The sequence below is a fragment of the Schistocerca nitens genome, chromosome 1 (genome assembly GCF_023898315.1).
Source record: "Schistocerca nitens isolate TAMUIC-IGC-003100 chromosome 1, iqSchNite1.1, whole genome shotgun sequence".
NCBI classification, from domain to species: domain Eukaryota; kingdom Metazoa; phylum Arthropoda; class Insecta; order Orthoptera; family Acrididae; genus Schistocerca; species Schistocerca nitens.
The window spans coordinates 590,882,664-590,906,814 of NC_064614.1; the positions used below are offsets into that span (position 1 = coordinate 590,882,664).

The 24,151-nt window shown below is 39.4% G+C and overlaps 1 protein-coding gene across 5 annotated transcripts in view; it reads right to left on the reverse strand.

The window, feature by feature from the left end:
* Positions 1–24,151, reverse strand: part of LOC126255843 (ADP-ribose glycohydrolase MACROD2-like) — an 83,578-nt gene that overhangs the window by 38,942 nt on the left and 20,485 nt on the right. For all 5 annotated transcript variants that reach the window (XM_049955435.1, XM_049955432.1, XM_049955436.1 and 2 more), the window contains 2 exons: positions 23,539–23,694; positions 3,191–3,307 (listed from right to left, as the gene is read on the reverse strand). In XM_049955435.1, the coding sequence (XP_049811392.1) occupies positions 3,191–3,307; positions 23,539–23,694 (273 nt within the window). The remainder of the gene's footprint in view (positions 1–3,190; positions 3,308–23,538; positions 23,695–24,151) is intronic.

Consider the following 24,151-nt stretch of genomic DNA (forward strand, 5'->3'; position numbering starts at 1 on the left):
TTACTTGGGAATACGCAGCCGATCTTCTCCTCCGGATAGCCGGCTTCTGAAATCTCTACAAACTTCTCCAAGGAATGATGCTAGTCACAGGAACCTTTAAGACTCTCTCTCTCTCTCTCTTTGTGAAATAATAAGGTACTCAGGGAATACTTTTCAATAGCTATGGATATATATGAGCTGCATAAAGAACAAAATTCACACTTCACACATAACATTCAGCTTCTCGTAAGTAACTCTTATCGTCTCTCATAAGAAACAGAGTTAAGTCCATTTAGAAACTAGTTGGCTTAACAACCGTGTCTCTGCTACAAACATATTGTAAAATACATCTTGCCTTCAGTAAGCCCAAGATAAAGAGTTTTTTCACAATTCAGAATCTCAATTGTTCTTTTGTCACTAACAATAGTCACAATTACAAACAGCACAGAATAACACAGAAGTTCCTTGGTTCTTCCGTGTGCTTTCACTACGACTTCCATGGATCACCTGACAAGTACTTGTCGGTGCCGTTCAACCGCCACATCGACCTTTTGCTCGCGACTGATTTCACACCTGCACACACAGAAAGGTGGTGTGCAGTAGACAGGGTTCCTTTCTCCCACTCACATCTGAAATATCGTGTGTTCGAGAAGGTGGAAGGCCGAGTGGTTCTCGAATTTACGCAGAAATACTCAAAACACTACAGGGCCCATGAGACCGCATCTACAGAGCCATCTGCTTCCTGTAATGGCTGACGACGAATGTCTACACACAGTAACCCAAGTTTCGTACATCGGTATCTGCTTCAAATCCATAAAAATGTCGAGTTTTGTGCCTACGAACTATGATTAGTGGACAGCATTGGTTTTCTCTTATCGTTTGAAGAAAAATGCTGTGGAATCACATCAAATGCTTGTTGAAGCTTTCAGTGAACACGCTCTTTGGAAAACACAGTGTTTTGAGTGGTCCAAAAAATTCAAAAGTTGTGATTTTGACATTAGAAATGACGAGTGTGGGAACCCACCAAAAAAAGTTTGAAGACAACAATTGCAGGTCTTATTGGATGAAGATGGTACTCAAACTCAACAGGAACTCGCGGAGCAATTGAATGTGATGCAGAAAGCTGTTTATCTTTGGTTGAAAGCTATGGGAAAGGTGCAGAAAGTAGGACAATGCGTTCTGCATGAACTGGATGAAAGACAGCAAGCAAATCGAAAGACCACTTGTGAAATGCTGCTCGCCAGATACAAAAGAAAGTCATTTCTCTATTGAATAGTGACAGTTGATGAAAAATGGATGTATTTTGAGAATCCTAAGCATTGTAAATCACGGATGAATCCAGGCAAACCATCAGCATCCACTGCGAGACCAAATTGCTTTGGAAAAAAGACAATGCTCTGTGTTTGCTGGGATCAGAAGGATGTAATCTATTATGAGCTCTTACAACCTGGTGAAACTGATAACACTGATTGCTACCAACAGCAAATGATTGATTTAAACCAGCATTATGTGAAAAATGACCGGAATATATAAAAATGAGTCAGAAAGTCATATTGGTCCAAGATAATGCCCCATTACCCACATAGCCAAATAGGTCAGGGAAACAACTGAGGCATTCAGCTGGGAAATACTAGAGCATGCAGGTTATTCCCCAGACTTGGCTCCATCTGATTATCATCTATTTGCACCCCTGGGACAAGCTCTCGCTGAACAATGTTCCAATTCATAGGAAATGGAACAAAAATGGCTCACTGACTGGTTCACCTCAAGAGAAGAACTGTCTTTTCTTTTTTTCCTCCCCCCTCCAAACAACAGATATGTAATTATTGCAACCAAATTCTGGTTTCATACTTCTACACCTGGTAGTATCCTATGAATATAACACTAGTGAGTCATAACTGGAATCTGTAAACTCAAACAAATACTTAGGTAGGACACGGAAGGGGAAAGATCACGTCAGCTCAGTCGTAGGTAAAGCGGGTTTCGGTTTATTGTTAAAATAAGAGGGAAATACAACCATTCTACGAAGGAGAATGCTTAGATGTCGCTCATGTACTCATCCTAGAATACTGCTCAAGTGTGTGCGACCTGTGCCAGATATGACTGGCAGGGGATACTGAATATATGCAGAGAAGAACAGCACAAATGGTCATAGCTTTGTTTAACCTGTGGGAGAGTGTCACTGAGATGTTGAAAGAACTGAAATGGCAAACTCTTGAGAATAGACAGAAACCATCCCAAGTAAGTCTACTAACAAAGTTTCAAGAACCGGCTTTAAATGATGATTCTCAGAATATACTACATCCATCTACATATCACACCCATAGGGATCATGAGGATAAGATTAGACTAGATTAATTACAGCATGCACAGAGGCATTTAAACAATCATTTTTCCCGTACTCCCTATACGAATGGAATGGGAAAAAGCCCTACTAAACGGGATGGTAGTGCATACCCTCTGCCATGCACTTCACAGTGGTTTGCAGAGTGCAGATGTAGATGTACATACCTACATGAATAGCCACACACAGTATAGCTGATAAAGAGTAAGTTAAAACAACAACAACAACATGCATTTTTACTAGCTGTTTTGATAACTGTGCGTCCTGAAAGCAAATATTAGCCAAACCCATTTGCCTCTTTGTTAACACACATGTAATTATTTACTTGGTACTTTAAGCTCCTGGATGGGATTAGTTGTTCTCAGTAATTGAAAACTCTAACCAAAAAACTTTTGTCTATTAATTACTGCCAGAAGCTGACAATAAGTCATATTTTACGAAGTAGGATATTATGCGTTTTTACCCACTGGCAGCACCCATAGATTGCTTCCTTTTTAAGCAATATTAATAAAGACAAGTAAAAAAAAGTGATGTTCACTGGGAAGAAAGGGAAAAAGGAAGAGGAAGGGTGGTAAAAAGAAGAACATTGTGATGAGATTAGCACAGACAACTCAGGTTAGCCATTTCACGAAAGGAAGCAATCTACAGGTGCTGTCACTGGGTAAAAACACATAATATCCTACTTTGTAAAATATGACTTATTGTCAACTTCTGGCTGTAATTTCCAAAATATTTTCTATGTGTGTGTGTGTTTATTTCTCATACCTTTAATTTGTCTTTTATAAACAGAAATTTTACTTTTACATGACAATATTTCACTACTGCAAACTAATATTTCTGACTACACTATAGTCAAAACTTACTAACTTTTTGATGGTAATTTATAGCCTTTTGTAATTTTTGCGTCACCAGCCTCACAGCCTCCAAGTCCTTTGCACTCATTCTTCAATTCTGGACCAGCTGCCCGATGAATAGCACCATCCACTACAAGAAAACAAGGGAATACCAAAGTAAAGAAATATTAAATATTCATTATAAACTACAAAGGAAAATTCAAATATGGTAACGGAAGGCCATTGGTAGAATATTAATAATGGAAGAGACAGCTGATGCCCTGAGAAATCAATAGGCACATAAGACTGAGAATGTAAGTAGCTTTATGGCAATTCTTTCTTCAAAACTATACAGCAGACGCACGCACGCACGCACGCGCACACGCACACACCTGCATGGCAACATCATCCTGAGAGACATGCAAAGGATATCTACTGAAAATATTTAGGTAAATATTTGTCAATGAATTTAATGACGAGTATATGCAAAGAGAGACATATAGATTGCTCAGAGTTACTCTTGTAGAGTAGGAAAATACTTCCAAAATGAATGTGCAGTTTATCAGGTTCAGAGTAATACACCTGATTATTTTCCAATAAATAGTTACTACGAAGATGTGGTGCACAAATTTTATTCACATGCTTTCCCACTGATATCTACGATCACAATTGTACTCACTGCAAGCCACTATATGGTGTGTATATAGTGTACCAGAATCAATCTACCCTCACATCTCCATTTCCTTTTATGAATGTTGTGAGGGAAGAAATACAGTAAATAATCTTCTGCATACACCTGCTTTTATTCCAATTTTTCTTTTCTGAGTATCAAGTAAAATACAGAATGTTGATAGTAATATATTTTTGTTTTGTATAGCAGTGCAGGCTCACAGACTATTAAGAATAGAATTGAATTCCATTTTGACATAATTCATAAGCCTGGAAAGAATCATAGGAATATAGATGGCCTCAGTAGAAAGATTGGTGTATTGTGGAGAGAAGATCACTCCGTGACGGAGTGGCAGAAAATGCAAGTTGTTGTCAAGGACTGCAAATTATTTGCAATGTAAAGCAATGCACAAAGATGTGCTATGCAAGAAAACAAAGGTCATACTGCAAGTTGTTCTAGCTATGATGTGTGAGGAACTACTGAAAGTGTTACCAGGACATGGGGTTCATAGAACTACAGGCCTGGTTGCATTCCAGTAAGCAGGATGTGGAGCAATACATGAAGAAATGTGTTCCATGTGCAGAGCATGCTGAATCGAGTTACCTGTGTATTCCATTGCAAATATTACTGGAGGGTAGTAGGCCATTTGAAATTATTATTATTATGGAATCTTAGGTTCTTTTTCACAAACACCAGTAGGGAACTGCTACATACTGACAACCATACACCACTTCTCATGCTACACGGTAATGGTAGCTATCCTGAATCAGAAAGCCAACAAATGGTGTGGTAACAGCTGTTCAAGTTTGGTGTTCCAAAAATGTTAGTTACAGACTGGGCATCAATTTTATGTTGGAGCTGATGTAATAGCTGTGTCATCTATTGTGCATTCGGAAGTTGAGAACAAGTGCACAGCACCCACAGTCAAACTGAAGAACAAAGTGTGTGCATTGGATAGTGGGAGAAATGTTAAGCCACTATGTAAATAGCCATTATGATGAGTGGGATACACTATTGCCATATGTGGTTGCAGCTTATAATTTACCAAAGATACACCAAAGTACAGGCCTAGCCCCAAACACAGTAGTATATGGTCAGAAAATGGTATTACTGTTCAAGACAGGTAAACCTAAAGTGGAGAAGAATGGAGAGTCAGTGTGAAATTTCGCAAGCACATTGTGGAAGGTATGGAAGCAGGTACAGAAAGCCAATGCAAAGGACCTCAAACACAGGACTGGACAGCGTAGTGGAATGCACAGCTACCTGAGTACTCAGTAGGACAGTGGGTAATGTTGACAAATCTGTATACTCCAAAAGGGAGGACAAACAGTTGTTCATGTCATATCAGGGTCTGTATCAAGTAACTGAAATGACCTCACTAGTGAACTGTCTATCCATCCAACGGTCGTACATGGTAGAGCAAACTGAGTCCGCGCAAACTACGTGCACATTTGTGTATCAAATAAGAAAGGAAGTTATGGCAATGAAAAAAAAGATAGTGTATTATGAAGTTTGGGGGCTTTGTTACGAGAATTGTTTTTATAAAGGATTTGTTTTAATTTGTATTTTTGCACGAGATTATACCAAGCTCCAAATCATACAGATAGAGAAATATATGATGTATGGGTGATGTAGTTTTTGTGTATTTTGTTTGGAGTCTTGCTTATGTTTCTAGTTAGGGTTGAAATTTGAGGGTTCATTTTAGTTCACATGATAGTTCCAGGAGATGATGTTTGTTTACTTTGTTATGTAGTGTAAGTGGTGTATAGTTACGAATATTTTCAGATTTTAGATTTAAGTATAACATGGGGAGTGAAGCGATGCGCAGTTGCATGTAGTGTAGCATTGAAGAAACTGTGGCAGTTGAGTTGTTTTGGTATGCAGTGATTCGGAAACATGTTTATTTAATCATAGGGCACAGAGGAAACAGTACTCGATAAGTAGGCTGATAGCAGAGGAGCTACAGTGATGTAAGTGAGAGAAAGTTACTATTTGCCCATCCAGAATGGTCCAAAGACGGATCCCCACAAAATGTCCTTGTTACATAACCTTATTTTCAGTGGTTAGGACCTCAGTGGGTATACTCCGTATATACTCCAGTTACAGCTATCACAAATTGCTGTGAGCAAGGGTGGTTTAAATTGAAAGAATGATTAGGGCCATGGGGGAAAGAGTTCCTACTAAATGGTACAGAATGTGACATCCTGGAACTCAATTTTTGGCTTCTAGCAACAATAACAGAGACTACGGCTCTGCGTCTAATATACCCACTGCAGCATCTACCCGACAAAGATTTTACGGTATATCTATTAGGAGCATCACCCTCATGAGCAATACCTAGGATTCCGACATATCAGGTCTCTGGACAAGCTTGCATCTGTACAGACGGGGCACAAATGTTTCAAAATATTCAGCACTGATGTAATAGATACCATCACGGAGTCATGGTGGTAGAAATCTCATCTTCAGTTACTATTGTAATCCTGATTCTCATTTGTACAGCATTTATCTGTCTATGGCAGAAAGCCATCCACCCGAATTCCCAATCGATTACAGAACGACCGAGTGGATCACCTCCAGGACTAGAGTAGATGTCACTGTACCCATCTCCATGCGATGTGATCTGGATTACTATGAGGAAAGACCGTAGTGTGAAAGGTGTAATTAAATATGCAAAAAATGTACAGAGTACTACGTAATATTCAAGTAATTAATATATTTAGCACCAGCCTAAGATTCGGTGAACCAAATCTTCCAAAGGTGCAGCTAGCTGCCTGTGAAATTCCACTGCCAAGGCCGCAATATTACTCAGGCGGCATAGTGCAACACCTCAGACTGCCAAAGCAGTGAGCTAAATTACCTCACACCTTAGCCTGATGCTATGCCACCTCAGTCCCTACGTGACCATTAGTGGGCCCTGATCATAACAAATCTTGGCAAATCTATCATAAATGCTTGCACCTCGGACCTAGTAGTATATTGTCTTCAACTGTTATCAATGTCAAAACACATTCCACACCCACAGATGGCCTGAAATAGGTCAGCCAGCCTTGACTATATCCCACTGCCTCTTCCACTAGCTAATGGTCTACGGGTCGCACCTACACCTAATGCTGCTGGGTCTGAATAACTACCACCCAGCTGTGTCAACCTTTCTGGCAACATCAACCTGCTTTTGGTTATCTCCAGGAAGTAACCTGTGCACCAGCATGCCTCATTTCTGACTGTTGCCGAACCGCTGCCTGTCCAGCGTACATGCACGCTGCCACTGCAGACTTGCGTCTGCCTGCTGTTGCTGCTGCGCCATTCACCAAGGTTCAGGGCACTGTGCTCACTCACCCCTATGCTACTGCCTGGTGTCACAGCATCACCCGCCAGTGCCCGTCACTAGCAGCCTGCATGTTCAGTACATGGCTGGCCATGCTGTCAGCATCTGACACAGCACCACTGGGGACTGTTTATCATGCAAGGCCACTGCATCACTGCACTTTGTTGACCAGAGCAAGTACAGCTGACATGGCAAAGTACCCCTCACTGCTGAGGGTCACAGTGAGATGCAGAAAGACCCAACAATGATCAGTGGTGCAAAGCCTGGCAAATGACCCTCAACTGAAGTAAATGTAATGAGCAAAAAGATGATAAAACTTTACATTGTATTAATGATGAGACAACAATATACCATTATATGCCAAGTTCTTCTGACATAGTAGCAAGTTACCTGTCTACCCACAAGAGCTGATGCTTTGCTACATTAGCCAGTGCAGCATTCGGTGAAGTGAAAAGTAGTTTCAGCAGAAGTATAAATGTGAAACGATATTAGTAATACACTAAGAACAAAGATCGATTTTTTGTGTCTCCTGCTTGCAGATGACAAACATGTATTTTACTCACCTATGTAACAACCAGTTTTTTTTTTCTTTGCATGCTTTTTTGGGTAGCACTGATGCAAAACCAACAGTACAGATATTTTGCACAGTGTTTCATATTTAACTCCAAAATAAAATTTTCATATGCCAGGGTGTATACGTGGACAAGGAAAAAAAAAAAGATTCCCGGATTTCCCCGTTAAAAATACACTTTCTCCCGGGTGACAGTACATTTTCCCTTATCAGTCCTTTGAATGGTTATGATTTTATACACGGGCGTACAATTTCCCGGAACTTTAGAAAACGAAACTCAGGGAAAAAGACACATTTTGGAAAAATCTTTGATGTGCAGCAACATGTACGCGCGTATTTTCATATTACGAAAGTATACATTGGAATTCCACCAAACACCACATGATACTTTCTGAATCATTGAAATCGAGATTTCGATGCGCTTTTGTAAGCCGTTCGTAGCTCATGTCACGTGATCTCACCAGCCGATGACAGCGGATATTCAGAGCATAGGACACATGATTTAGTCAGCCAACAGCAACATCACTGTTAAGTAGCACGAACACACAAACAGGGAAAGTTAATAGTTTAAATTAATATACATAGTGCTCCTACAAGAAAAGCAAAGCTTTCACATATAATATTGGTCTCAAGCTGCAAGAGAAGCTAAGCTTTCGCGTATACTGATGATGTTTTTTGCGCGTGCTACACTTTAAGATACATCACACAAATGTGCCAGTAAAATTTTTAATAATGACATAAATGTCTGATCTTCAGGATTCCAAATTCTTCTAAATGGCTTGTCATCAAAGAGATGATTTTTAACGAGAGTCAAACACTCTGTGATTTAATAAATTCATGGTACATTCTTGCACAGAGTTCAACTTACGTAAAAGGATATTTACTTTGTAAGTAACGCTTTTCAAACCACTATTCACAATATTTTCCCGTGACCTGTTAGAAATAGGTTCGTTTCAGCAGTTGCCAGAGAGCTCAGATAACAGGCGACACTGCGCTCGGGTAGCTATCATGACGTAGGAAGCCCATATGTACTTATGTGTAAAACACTGAAAGATCATACATTATGTCATGAAAGAAACAAGACATCAGAGGATACTGCAAGAGCAACCGAATTTTGTGAACCATATTAAAATGTGCACATTTAAAGTGCATATTTGTATGTCCAGATTACCAATGAAGTAGACCTCGACCTGATATTAAGCTTTTCAGTGTGGTTTTCAGGATGTAAATTTTCTTGGAGCACCAGTACTGTATTATATCATGTTTGGTTCTTTATTATGGCATAATGCCATATGTGCTAGAAAATGAAAATGTGCACTTGAAATGCAGCGAAAAGTTGAAACTAGCCAGTACTGTGAAATCAAACATTTCGTTTCAAATACATTGACTGCCTCCGTGGAAAAGGTTAACAAAAGTCACATTTCTTTAGCAAACAGACAAAAATAAATTCATTGTTCCGCAAGGCGATTAGACTGTCAGAAAGGTGGAAATAAAATAACATCTGAAAGTAATGACATATTTAAGCCTTCTGTAATTATGTTAATGTGTTTTAATTCACTTGATAGCTCCCGGCCACATATACACATTTTGTTTTCATTTGACGTGAGAGTAAACGAAGGGGAAACAGCAAAACCACTAAATGTAAACACGGGTCACGTGGAGTCTACCCACTATAACTCAGACTGCTCTGCGCATCAGCCCCGGATCTACGACGTTTGCGACCAGGTCAATACTAAAAAAATTGGATTTTCAAAATATGTTCATCTTGTAGCGCACATCTTTCGGAAAAGTCTGAAACATAAAACATATGTATTCGAGGAAATGTAAGACATATTATTTGGTCTTAAGTATGCCAAAGTGCAGTGCCACACCTCTTCATAAAGCATTTTTCTACTGCACATCCAAACTATTTTCAGAGAGTGGAAACTGAAATGTCCTGTGGTGCCTCTCTTGCTCCCAGTCAGCCGGTTTGACAGCCTGCCCCTCTTAAAAAATAAATAAATAAATCTCGCAATTAATAACGGATGGGATTATTTGTAATCGAGAGAACAAGAACTCTTCAGAAAATCTGAACTCTTTATTGTCTATTAGTTAGTAACTTGCTGTTTTGTGTGACATAAAATTAAATATAGGATATATAAAACCAATACTGACAAGAGATAAGCAAGAAATTATACATTTCTTCAAACCTTAGCTCATAGCATTTTTTTCTCTCTAATCTTGCTGCAGCTTTACATGGCGTGCTTTCCTTTATGTGAAAGAATCTATTACGTCATCAAAGATCGTCAAATGTTTTGCTGCATGAAAAATCAACATGTCGTTATCTAATACTGAAAAAGCTGTTAATAGAAATAATACCCAAGACTTGTGTGGTTTCTCGATCTGATTACGTCTATTTTGTCACTGTCTTCTAGATAAAACAAACTAGGCCTTTCTAATATGGCAGCAATTTTGTAACACACCAAATAAATGAGACTGTTTTGGCACAAATGGCCATTTTTATAACACGACAGAATATAATCCACGAATTACCAATATCAAATGCTTATTAGGCCTACTACAAGCAAAATGCTTTATGTTATGAAATAGTTTCACATTTCATTCATACGCACCAGCTTCTCAAGCTTGAGATTGAAAAGTAGTATTACGAAATTTTTATATAAATTTGGAATCGTCTTATTCTTCCATAATTTGTGCGATGTCCCCGTTTCTTCTAACAATCAATCTTGTCATCAACAATTCTGTAGCTATTCCTGCCACTGTCAAAATTTGTTTGCCGATTAACTTCACTAACCCTGCCAGAATCACAGATTTAGTTATCCCGCTTACGGTTAGGCGTTATTACATATTCGAACAACACATTTTCCGAATTACTTCCAGAACAGAATCTTAAGCGGCTGCTGGCCGTGGACTGTACTACTGGTCCTTACTAGTGTAGCGATCTGGCCAAAAATTTTCTGTTAAGATTTCATTTTCTTGGATAAACCGAGAAGATAATACACAATCTTTCTCACCTGTTATTCCTGTCAGTCGTTTAATTCCATTCTGGTAGTCTGAATCTATGGATTTCGCTAGTAATTACAACAACGCTGATCATTCGCAAACTCACTTAACCACATAATCAGACAGCGATTGGCATTCATCCGTTCGGTTTGACTCCCTCAGCTAGTATAGCCCCGTCCTCTTTTGTCTGCGGAAAGTTTATTTCTAGATGTGACTAGGATTCTCCTGACAGAGACATAACGTGCCTATGCATGCATTCAAAAGTCAACTAATGATTCATTCAGAAATCAACTTAAAATGTGTTCAAAAATTTTCAAAAACCAACAGGGAAGCATTTCAAAATCACATGTGGTTGCCCGGCATACTGCCCGCATTGAGGCTGATCCCTCACCTGTGGTAGAGTGGGAGGTAGTCTCAAGGTGTGGCAGGGGGCGAAAGACATTCCGGAGGGCTGAACGGAAGGCCTCTCCAGTTTGTCTGACGAACCGGTTTCAGGTTCTGTCTCAGGCTGATACTGATCTTCGGCCGGACATGGCTGCTTGTCCTGTTCCAGAGGTTGCCCCTCAGTCTGCAAGATCCGGGCGGTCGCAGAGGGTGGGCTTACTGGTAGTTGGAAGCTCCAACGTCAGGCGCGCAATGGGGCCCCTTAGAGAAATGGCAGCAAGAGAGGGGAAGAAAACCAATGTGCACTCCGTGTGCATACCGGGGGGAGTCATTCCAGATGTGGAAAGGGTCCTTCCGGATGCCATGAAGGGTACAGGGTGCACCCATCTGCAGGTGGTCGCTCATGTCGGCACCAATGATGTGTGTCGCTATGGATCGGAGGAAATCCTCTCTGGCTTCCGACGGCTATCTGATTTGGTGAAGACTGCCAGTCTCGCTAGCGGGATGAAAGCAGAGCTCACCATCTGCAGCATCGTCGACAGGACTGACTGCGGACCTTTGGTACAGAGCCGAGTGGAGGGTCTGAATCAGAGGCTGAGACGGTTCTGCGACCATGTGGGCTGCAGATTCCTCGACTTGCGCCATAGGGTGGTGGGGTTTCGGGTTCCGCTGGATAGGTCAGGAGTCCACTACACGCAGCAAGCGGCTACACGGGTAGCAGGGGTTGTGTGGCGTGGACTGGGCGGTTTTTTAGGTTAGATGGCCTCGGGCAAGTACAGAAAGGGCAACAGCCTCAAAGGGTGCGGAGCAAAGTCAGGACATGCGGGGACCAAGCAGCAATCGGTATTGTAATTGTAAACTGTCGAAGCTGCGTTGGTAAAGTACCGGAACTTCAAGCGCTGATAGAAAGCACTGAAGCTGAAATCGTTATAGGTACAGAGAGCTGGCTTAAGCCAGAGATAAATTCTGCCGAAATTTTTACAGAGGTACAGACGGTGTTCAGGAAGGATAGATTGCATGCAATCGGTGGTGGAGTGTTTGTCGCTGTTAGTAGTAGTTTATCCTGTAGTGAAGTAGAAGTGGATAGTTCCTGTGAATTATTATGGGTGGAGGTTACACTCAACAACCGAACTAGGTTAATAGTTGGCTCCTTTTCCGACCTCCCGACTCAGCAGCGTTAGTGGCAGAACAACTGAGAGAAAATTTGGAATACATTTCGCATAAATTTCCTCAGCATGTTATAGTCTTAGGTGGAGATTTCAATTTACCAGATATAGACTGGGACACTCAGAAGTTTAGGACGGGTGGTAGGGACAGAGCATCGAGTGACATTATACTGAGTGCACTATCCGAAAATTACCTCGAGCAATTAAACAGAGAACCGACTCGTGGAGATAACATCTTGGACCTACTGATAACAAACAGACCCGAACTTTTCGACTCTGTAAGTGCAGAACAGGGAATCAGTGATCATAAGGCCGTTGTAGCATCCCTGAATATGGAAGTTAATATGAATATAAAAAAAGGGAGGAAGGTTTATCTGTTTAGCAAGAGTAATAGAAGGCAGATTTCAGACAACCTAACAGATCAAAACGAAAATTTCTGTTCCGACACTGACAATGTTGAGTGTTTATGGAAAAAGTTCAAGGCAATCGTAAAATACGTTTTAGACAGGTACGTGCTGAGTAAAACTGTGAGGGACGGGAAAAACCCACCGTGGTTCAACAACAAAGTTAGGAAACTACTGCGAAAGCAAAGAGAGCTTCATTCCAAGTTTAAATGCAGCCAAAACCTCTCAGACAAACAGAAGCTAAGCGATGTCAAAGTTAGCGTAAGGAGGGCTATGCGAGAAGCGTTCAGTGAATTCGAAAGAAAAATTCTATGTACAGACTTGACAGAAAATCCTAGGAAGTTCTGGTCTTACGTTAAATCAGTAAGTGGCTCGAAACAGCATATCCAGACACTCCGGGATGATGATGGCATTGAAACAGAGGATGACACGCGTAAAGCTGAAATACTAAACACCTTTTTCCAAAGCTGTTTCACAGAGGAAGACCGCACTGCAGTTCCTTCTCTAAATCCTCGCACAAATGAAAAAATGGCTGACATCGAAATAAGTGTCCAAGGAATAGAAAAGCAACTGGAATCACTCAACAGAGGAAAGTCCACTGGGCCTGACGGGATACCAATTCGATTCTACACAGAGTACGCGAAAGAACTTGCCCCCCTTCTAACAGCCGTGTACCGCAAGTCTCTAGAGGAACAGAGGGTTCCAAATGATTGGAAAAGAGCACAGGTAGTCCCAGTCTTCGAGAAGGGTCGTCGAGCAGATGCGCAAAACTATAGACCTATATCTCTGACGTCGATCTGTTGTAGAATTTTAGAACATGTTTTTTGCTCGAGTATCATGTCGTTTTTGGAAACCCAGAATCTACTATGTAGGAATCAACATGGATTCCGGAAACAGCGATCGTGTGAGACCCAACTCGCGTTATTTGTTCATGAGACCCAGAAAATATTAGATACAGGCTCCCAGGTAGATGCTATTTTTCTTGACTTCCGGAAGGCGTTCGATACAGTTCCGCACTGTCGCCTGATAAACAAAGTAAGAGCCTACGGAATATCAGACCAGCTGTGTGGCTGGATTGAAGATTTTTTAGCAAACAGAACACAGCATGTTGTTATCAATGGAGAGACGTCTACAGACGTTAAGGTAACCTCGGGCGTGCCACAGGGGAGTGTTATGGGACCATTGCTTTTCACAATATATATAAATGACCTAGTAGATAGTGTCGGAAGTTCCATGCGGCTTTTCGCGGATGATGCTGTAGTATACAAAGAAGTTGCAGCATTAGAAAATTGTAGCGAAATGCAGGAAGATCTGCAGCGGATAGGCACTTGGTGCAGGGAGTGGCAACTGTCCCTTAACATAGACAAATGTAATGTATTGCGAATACATAGAAAGAAGGATCCTTTATTGTATGATTATATGATAGTGGAACAAACACTGGTACAGTTACTTCTGTAAAATATCTGGGAGTATGCGTGCGGAACGATTTGAAGTGGAATGATCATATAAAATTAATTGTTGGTAAGGCGGGTACCAGGTTGAGATTCATTGGGAGAGTGCTTAGAAAATGTAGTCCAGCAACAAAGGAGGTGGCTTACAAAACACTCATTCGACCTATACTTGAGTATTGCTCATCAGTGTGGGATCCGTACCAGATCGGGTTGACGGAGGAGATAGAGAAGATCCAAAGAAGAGCGGCGCGTTTCATCACAGGGTTATTTGGTAACCGTGATAGCGTTACGGAGATGTTTAATAAACTCAAGTGGCAGACTCTGCAAGAGAGGCGCTCTGCATCGCGGTGTAGCTTGCTCGCCAGGTTTCGAGAGGATGCGTTTCTGGATGAGGTATCGAGTATATTGCTTCCCCCTACTTATACCTCCCGAGGAGATCACGAATGTAAAATTAGAGAGATTAGAGCGCGCACGGAGGCTTTCAGACAGTCGTTCTTCCCGCGAACCATACGCGACTGGAACAGGAAAGGGAGGTAATGACAGTGGCACGTAAAGTGCCCTCCGCCACACACCGTTGGGTGGCTTGCGGAGTATGAATGTAGATGTAGATGTAGACAAATGTGCACTGGATGCTAGGCGCTTTGTGAAACAAGTTTTTTTCCTCAAGAATATGAATTTGGCACCCCCTTTTCCTGGTAGCATCTAGCTGCTTGCTGCAACTGCTTGCACAGCCAACAGCCACATTCCTGTAACCAGAAGCGGGAGAATCTACTACTCAAACGTGAATCAACTGCGCATGCGTATGAGCCAGTGCGTAGCTGCTAAAACAAATCAAATGTAAACAGTTGTGACTTCACGCTCATTCGAGCCAATTTGTTGTTATGAAGCACTGCATGGTCTTCCTAAAGCCTTTGACACATTTTCAATTGGCAGACGCTTGCATGAGCACTGCGTGCCATTGTTGTATATAGCGCATTTCCTTTGCAATTTAAGTTATTTTCTTTTTTTCTCTAGTTTATGTTTTATTGCTGAAGTATTATTCTGAAGTAACGGGATACAGTAATATCCTTTGTTAGAGTATTGGTTCTTACCAGTCAAAATTTAAAAAAAAAATTAAGTGAAAACTAAGACAATGATATATTCCCAGAATTCTAAAAATATCCCACGTTTTTCCCGGTTGAAAAAATTCCCAGGTTTTTCCCTGATCTCCCGGGTCGTATACACACTGTATGCTGTATGAGGGATCTAATGCCCCATGAAACATGGATGTTTTCGAGGTAGGGTGGCTTGCACCCCTCAACAATAACATACGGTACGAGCAACTACAAAGGAAGGGTATCCGTGAAGAAAGCAGACTAATCATGGTTCCAGAAAAGGAACAGCAGCGTATTCAATAGTCGCAGGGGCAACAACAGTCTGAATGGTTGACTCATCTAGACTTGTAATACTAGCCAATATGGTCTTGCTGTGCTGGTACTGTGAATGGCTGAAAACAAGGGACGCTATAGCTGTTGTCTTTTTCCCCAGCAGTATGAATATTTAGTGTATAGCTTAATGATGATGGCATCCTCTTTGGTAAAATATTCTGGAAGCAAAATAGTCTCCCATTCAGATCTCCAGGCAGGAACTACTCAGGAGGATGTAGTCAACATGAAAAATAAGACTAGCATTCCTGGGATGGAGCATGGAATGTTAGATTCCTTAATTGACAATGCTTACTGTAATGATGACATGTTAAGTTGCAGACACACACAAAGGACACTTACATGTTAGCTTTCAGCCAAAGCCTGCAACAGAAAAATAAAGAGAAACGTACACATGCACATTCACATGCAAGCACACCTCATGCACACATGACTGCCATCTCTGGCAGTTGTTGAGAGGCTCAGGGAGAGCATTAGGGCAATGTTGGACTAAAACAGAGGAAAGTAATGCAAAAGAAGAGAAAAATGGATAATTTTGAGAGATGAAATAAAGAATATAGCAGAAGATCAAGCTAAAAAGATAAGCCCCAGTGCTACATTCTTGGGTAACACAGGAAATACTGAATTTAATTGATACAAGGAGAAAATAAAAAAAAAATGCAGTAAATGAAGCAGGCAAAGGGAATACAGACATCTAATAAATGAGATCAACAGAAAGTGCAAAATGGCTAAGCTGGAAGAGGGCACTGCAAGGCTGTAGAAGCACACATAACTAAGGGAATTGTAGACGCTGCCTGTAGAAAAATTAAAGACACCTTTGGAGAAAAGACGAACAGCTGTGTATCAAGAGCTCAGATTGCTTCAATTCTTTGTCATTTATTAAACAAATATTATTTATTGCTTTTAAATTAGGTTTCAGACTAACACATTTTTCACGCATCTCATCTGAAACTTGATTTATGTAGACTTGTCACAGTGACATACTTAAAACCGAAAAATTGTTTCACAAATGCAAAGTGGATAGCAGAGTATTATTTCTTTATTTCTCCTGAAATCACTTTTACTACAGGATACTGATACAGACTCTCAAATCACAGTCTTCCTTAGCAAAACATTAGAAATCATCAATTCTGCTCCAGTATTTGGGAAGTGACTTTGTTGTGATTCCACGTTAGGTTTAACCCACAAATGATGTTCGAAATCCGTACATATGAGGTCTGTGAGAAAAGTAATGAGACTGATTTTTTTTTTTTATTACCAAAGTTTTTATTTTATTTTATTTTTTCCAAATATGAATATTGTTCCTTTCAAAGCAGTTCCCTTTGGCAACTATACACGTTGGTGTCATTGCTCCTAGTCTTGGCAGCAGCACTGAAAGGATTCAACTGATTGGACCTTTAACATGTTGGTCACATTCTTCTGAACGTTTTCCAGAGTCCCAAAATGATATCCTTTTAAGACATTTTTCAATTTTGAGAAAATAATGTGTAAGAAGGACTCAGATCAAGTTGGGGCTGTAAAACAACAAGAATGTCTTCTGAGGTCAAACATTCTGTGATGGAGTGGCCATGTGACATGGGGTGTCATCATGAAGCAGCATCCATTTGTCTACAATGTCTGGTCTCACTAGATTCACCCTTTTCCTGAGCCTTTCAGTGACATTTTCATAAACATTTAACAGGTCACCCATTATCCTTATTTTGAAACATCAGTAAACTCACAAGAGTACGCACACATTCAACATTTTTGTCGGTTTTTGAAGTTTAAGATCTCTCTGAGTGAGGTTCATTTTCATTTTCAATGTGTTCTTAGCCTTTCAAAACTGATCAGTGTCAGCAAAAACTTGTGTTGAAAAGCCACACTTGCTGATTCCCCAAGTTTAACACAAAACTAGATAATATAATGTTGCTCTAAATTCCGCTGTGAGGTATTATAAAATGTGTGTGTGTGTGTGTGTGTGTGTGTGTGTGTGTGTGTGTGTGTGTTCCACAGTTCGTCCTAAACCACTGGACCAATTTCAACCAAACTTGGTACATACATCACTTGCTCTCAGGCAACAATCGTTTGGGTGTAAGAATTAACTACCTATCATAGTTCAAGCAACATGATGCCATGAACAATAAGATGCATGAAAAACTCCCACGTTGTGTGCAACATTAAATTTGTTACTTCTTTGCTACTAACTCCATTCACTACATATTTCACAGACAATATCCACATGTATATAAGTACCTACACAAATATTTCACTGATTGTACCTACACAAATATATCATTGTATGACATATAGTTAAAGAGATATGATGTATACACAATGAAGTGCGTGAAAAAAATGTTGCATCATGTGTGAACTTTTAATACATTTATTCTTTACCACTAAGATACTTCTACAGTTACGTCAACTTAAGGAAATAACTGATACCTGGCAATGCTTTTGACTGTTTTCAACTGCAAAATGAAAATGGTTGTAGTAAAAAACAAGAGCCGTCTATAGAGTGGTGTTGCCATAGAGATGTTTCACAATTTTGTTGTAAACATGTAAAGCAGATGTGGCCAGTGTACAGTAATAGTACTGCTTAATTTGGAACTGTACTTATACATCTGTACATTGTTCTTTGTATGGCTATTTCATAATTTTAAAGGTGTTTTCATGAATACATTAAAACAAAATTTTTTCAACAGTATGCTACAAACACAGTTCATTTGTTTTCATTTCTAATAGAAAATTGCCAAACAGGAATATACAGGCATTGCCAGGTTTGTCAGCTAGATTAAAAATAAAATATCCTTTTCCATCGTAACATATTTGAAACTCATGACCCAATTTCTTCAACTTTCCTTTAGCTATTTTATGTCTGTAGCGAATGTAAACCTCCCTTGGTTATGGACAGCAATATAGGTGAACTATTTGTTTTTAAATCAATGGTAAAACATTGCTGAAATAGTTGCAATTAGTGTAGAAAGTGAAAAAAAGTCTTAACAGCCTCTTGACACTTTCTTGATAAAAAAAAAAAAAAAGTTGACAGTGTGGTGCAATATTATGAACTCTTTTTAGTACTCAGACCCAGTTTCTGTTCCAAAACTCCTGAATCTAAAGACTTTGTGCAGCTGCATTCTTGCATGTCAGATCAAAAAGCTATTCTATCTTCTAACAGAAACTATATATGACGGTAGTATCTGTTCCTGAAAGAACAGTTACCGTGGACGACCATGCAGCTCTGCTAGAAATGAAATGATAATTAAATGGACACCCTAGCTGCAAACAGGCGCTAATGTACTTCATTGGGGGCATGTTGAAAATGTGTGCCCCGACCGGGACACGAACCCGGGATCTCCTGCTTACATGGCAGACGCTCTATCCATCTGAGCCACCGTGGGCACAGAGGATAGTGCGTCTGCAGGGACTTATCCCTTGCACGCTCCCCGTGAGATCCACATTCCCAACATGTCCACACCACTACATTCGTAGTACACCTAATAGATGTTTGCCCATCATACTCATTACTCGTGGCAGATTAATCTACCAAGTCCCGTACGAGTTCGGGCATAGCGTGTGTGTTCGCACTAGAAGGTCAATGGCCGGGAAGCCATATTTTAACTATATATGACAGTAGTATCTGTTCCCGAAAGAACAGTTACTGTGGACGACCATGCAGCTCTGCTAGAAATGAAATGATAATTAAATGGACACCCAGTCGGGGCACACATTTTCAACATGCCCCCAATGAAGTACATTAGCGCCTGTTTGCAGCTAGGGTGTCCATTTAATTATCATTTCATTCTAACAGAAAGCTTACTCTGATTTAGACCCAAAACACTTCTGGATGACTTTGAGCATCCAACAGCATTACTCAGGTATTTTAAGAGATTTGAGATTTAACGTCTGTTGATGTCAGTCATTAGCAACCACTGATGTCTTTCTTTGTTCATTATTTTGTAGTACTATCAACTGGACAAATTGCACAATTATTTCAATGAAATAGCCATATCCGAAAGTGTTAGCAATCTTGGTAAAAATGGAGGAATGTATTGCAGATTAAGAGAATCTGGTATCTGTACTATCTTTGTCTATTCATGCGCATGCGGAGTACTTCTGCTTCTTGGCAGGGGAAAGGCGAAAGTACCAGCAAGTGCAGTCAGTCGAATTGGGCCATTTCAGTATTGCAACTGCTAAGGCCACCTGCCTAAAACATGTTTTTATGTTGCATTTGTTGACTGTAAAGTAAATAAAGCTGTGCTCAATCTTCTGAAAGCTGCAGTGGTGTTGTTCTATTGGAAGTGATGTGCCCTTGCTTTCTCAGATATTTGGACTGGCTTATCCAGCAAATTGCAGGTGGAAATATATGAGGGCAGTCAAATGAAAGCCATACACCAGCAAAAACAGGACCATTAAATGCATCTTTACAGTCTGGAACTTAATCAACTGAGCCACTGAATGACACTGCTACAAAAACCAATAATAATTTATTTATCAAAAAATAACCACAATGTAAGGGGCAAACACTAGTTACACATCTGTACAAGAAGTAAACAAAGAAAATGGGGTGGTATTCTGCACTGTTTCTATTTAAGTAACAGACAATGAATAACAAATAATTATTTGAATTTGGGGAGAGGAATAATTCCTTTATCCATGAATAATTTATATGCAAATTAATTTGTTTGAATAATCTATTTACAGGAACAATTATCTTGATACAAATTTATTTCAATAATGCCCCTTTATAATTATGATAGGCAAATGATATGAAAGGGAAACTGTAATTAAGAAGGGCACGAGACATGATTGTAGTCTATCTACACAGTTCTTGAATCTGTATGTTGAGCAAGATGTGACTGAAACCACAGAGGAACTTGGAAAGAAAATTAAAGTGCAGGGAGAAGAAATAAAAACTTTAAGGTTTGCCGACGATTTTGTAATTTTGTCAGAGACACCGAAAAACTTGGAAGAGCAGTTAAAAGAATGTCTTGAACAGAAGTTATAAGATGAACATAGAGAAAATTAAAACAAGACTGATTGATTTATCTAATTAAATCAGGCAATGCTGAAGAGATCAGGTTAGGAAATGAGACACTAAAACTAGCAGATGAGTTTTGCTATTGGGGCAGCAAAATAACTGATATGGCCCAGGTAGAGAGGATATAAAATGCAGATTTCTTGGAAACACAAACTTGTTAAGTCTTTTCTGAAGGTATTTGCATAGAGTGCAGTGTTATCTTGACATCAAACACGGGAAATAAGCAGTTCATACAACAACAGAATAGAAGGTTTTTAACTGTGGTGCGACAGAAGAATGGGTTGATCAAATAACATATGAGATGGTACTGAAGCAAATTGGAAAAAAGGAACTTGGTGGGACACCATGACAAACATCCTGAGGCATAAAGTAACGGTCAGTTTGGAAATTGAAAGAAGTGTGGACAGTAAAAATTGTAGAGGCAGATAAAAGCAAAATTCTATAGCATGCTACTAGAGGAACCAAAATACAACAAGGCAGCCCATTGATAAAGTGAATTATCCTGTGGTTATATGTTTTGTCAACTGTGGAAATGTTGCAGCTGTGCCAGGCCAATCCACATGACGCCTTTATCCACATGCTACTTCACTACATCAATGGGCTGCACCATTTTGTTTTGATTCCTTTAGCAGCTGGCTAAGGTACTCTGCTTTGTAGATTTCAATGTGTACCAGGACTGCATGCATGTACGTGCAGACAACAAAAACTCAATTACGTAAGTTCACTTTTTTAGGCGATAAAACCTTATAGCTACACCTCGTAGGGGTATGGACACTACGCATGTAGTGTGACCAGTTAGCTACTGTTTTGAAAATTTTCTTTCAATAAGAGTTCAATAGGAACAAACTTCAACTCTGACTGGCATCTATTTTTACTGGCACACTTACAATCATGATTTTAAGAGCAAATATTTTAAATGGTACTGTTAGTAACATGGTGATTCAATTCATATTACAGCACAACCCCGCTTTTACGTTCTGCCGTTTACGACATTTTTTATCGGTACTGTCAAATGCCCTATGCCCACAATGTTAATTTGCACCTGATTTTGCGTCAACGTATTTATAATTTTCTTGTGATTTACGCATTACGAAAAAAATGTTTGTGGAGAAAAAATGACACTGGGATGATGTTGGCCATTCAGTAGTGTTTACAAATATTACTTGGTTAAGTTTCTTGACACCAGGACACTCTACTCAGCGGATTTGAACCGATAAATGTGTAAAAGTTGGAACAATTCGTGCTGTATCTGCCCCTGCTGCCAAGCTCTACTTGGCATGGTGGCTGATGGGAGTAACTAGGTTCATTCAAATGAAGATATCGTGATGAATCACAACCATTTCCAAACTGTGTCTACTACGCAGATGCAGTCTCGTAATTGTTGTGATCATGTGATACCTTTGTCGAACCATATTTAGCATGTTCCGGTGTCTGGCTACACTGTCATTCACTTTGCGTTGCTCAAATGTTTTCAGTTTAAACACAGCGCCGGTTACATATTTTATTCATGGTGCAAAACGTGTTTCGAGAATTTATTCTCGTTGCGAAGTGCAGTATTTATATATGTATTTTTTGGGAAGTTACACAAACAATGTGAGTGATTGTTTGTGTGTGGTTTTCTACATAACTGATGAGGCCCAGTACCTGATAACCTCAAAAAGCGACTACAGTGCAAGAAACACAGAATAACACATATTCAAAAACCACAAAATACTTACTTAGTATTTGCGCTTGACAACAAGAAAAAATTTTTTAGAACACTTCAAGCTAAGCATGAAAAAATACTTAACTTGTGCAGATTTCATTATTTAAATAATGAATGACAGCTGCAGGCTTTCAAAAACATCGATTATGACAGATGAAACTGAGTCGAAAGTTCCTACTTCCCAGACAATTATGAGTTCCAGTTACATCAGCCATTTTTATTAAGTAATAAACGTTCATTAGATAATAAACAAGTCCCTGACAAGTCTTTTGATGCCTGTTATGTACATATACCATACATAAAGTGCAAGTGTGTGTCCTACACATAACTTTTACAGCGTAAAACGTTATTTCCCACATTTTACATTTTCCCATGTTTTACACCACTTTTTGGAAGTACCTTGAAAAGTGTAAAAGCGGGGGTTTAACTGTATATTGGTGCCTATGTTTTACATATGGGTGTCAAGTTGGGGTACTTTGGCCAATGTTTTCATGTTTGTTTACTGTTATGGCACACACAGCCTGTTTTGTTGCATTCAAATTCTTCATGGTGAACATTTATGGTGTTACATCCAATTACTGACATTCTACACTCTGTAAACCATTAATTCATTCTATTTTGGCTGAATAATAAAAAGTTGGTTTTACACACAAACCACAGAGTATTATATTTATAAAACTTTGAAGATCCTAGAGAAAAAAGCAAGAAAGTTGGGTGACTAAGAGTTCTTAAATAAAGTGTTTCCAGATGGCTTGACAGGATCTGCACATCTAACCCTCTAAACTGAAATAAGCAAAAGCCTCTATGGTAAAAAGACTTGCAGGCTCATTAATGGAATGAATTTCGAACAGAAGGAATAGCTGTTTGTATGATGTGCGGGGGACTTAACTGTGTGTTGTTTGACTATTCCAAGCATTTTTAAACTTAAAAATGACCAACACAAAACTTATTAAATTTTAAAGTTGTTAATCTATTGTTATTTTACTGCTCATTGCTCTAATTTTCCTCTTTATATGGAGGACAAATTGCAACTTTGAGGACGTATTTTAGAAAAAACTGGATCATTGCATATTATGTAGTATAATGAAATTAAATTTCCTGTTCTATCCCACATTATCTATTTCATATTAAGGTCTGTTGTTGCACTGCAGTAGAAAAAGTTCAAAATTACAAACAGAAAAACTGTCACACTTATACATCTCAACTAAAGTATTCATCATATTAACTCAAAACAAAACTATCAGTTTCAAATGACTTACCTCCTCCACCACCCATAAGGGATGAATTTGCTGCATTTACAATTGCATCAATTTCCAACTTCGTTATATCTCCTTGCCATATTGAAACTTTCTTGCTGAGATTATTATTTGGAGAATAGCGTGCATCAGGATCACATTGCACTTTGGCATTTGCAACTGAAACAGGAGGCCAATAACTAAAATTTATCCAATCAATGTAATTAAATGGCAATTATATTTTACTTCTATTGTTATAAAGGAAATTATTTTTATGATATTCTGCAAATTATTATTTATTTGTTTACGAAATGGATTTCAAGTTCTTAGGCCATCACGAGGTGGAAGCTGAATATCACAACTGCTGATAAAATGATGAGTGACTCACACAGACATTACTGATCCAGATAATTCACAAAATTATTAGATACAAAGATTTTACAAAGGAAATAATTACTTTTTACGCTGTGTTTCATGATGTATTGATCTGTATAAGTTGCACGTCTTATCTGTGTTTGTGACATTTCATTTTCAGCTTGACATTTTGTTTTCACCTAATAATGTCGTAAAAAGCACAAGGAAAGTTTTTCCTTCCTAATATTACTGTCATGTTCTGTCAAGCTCTGGCATAAAACTC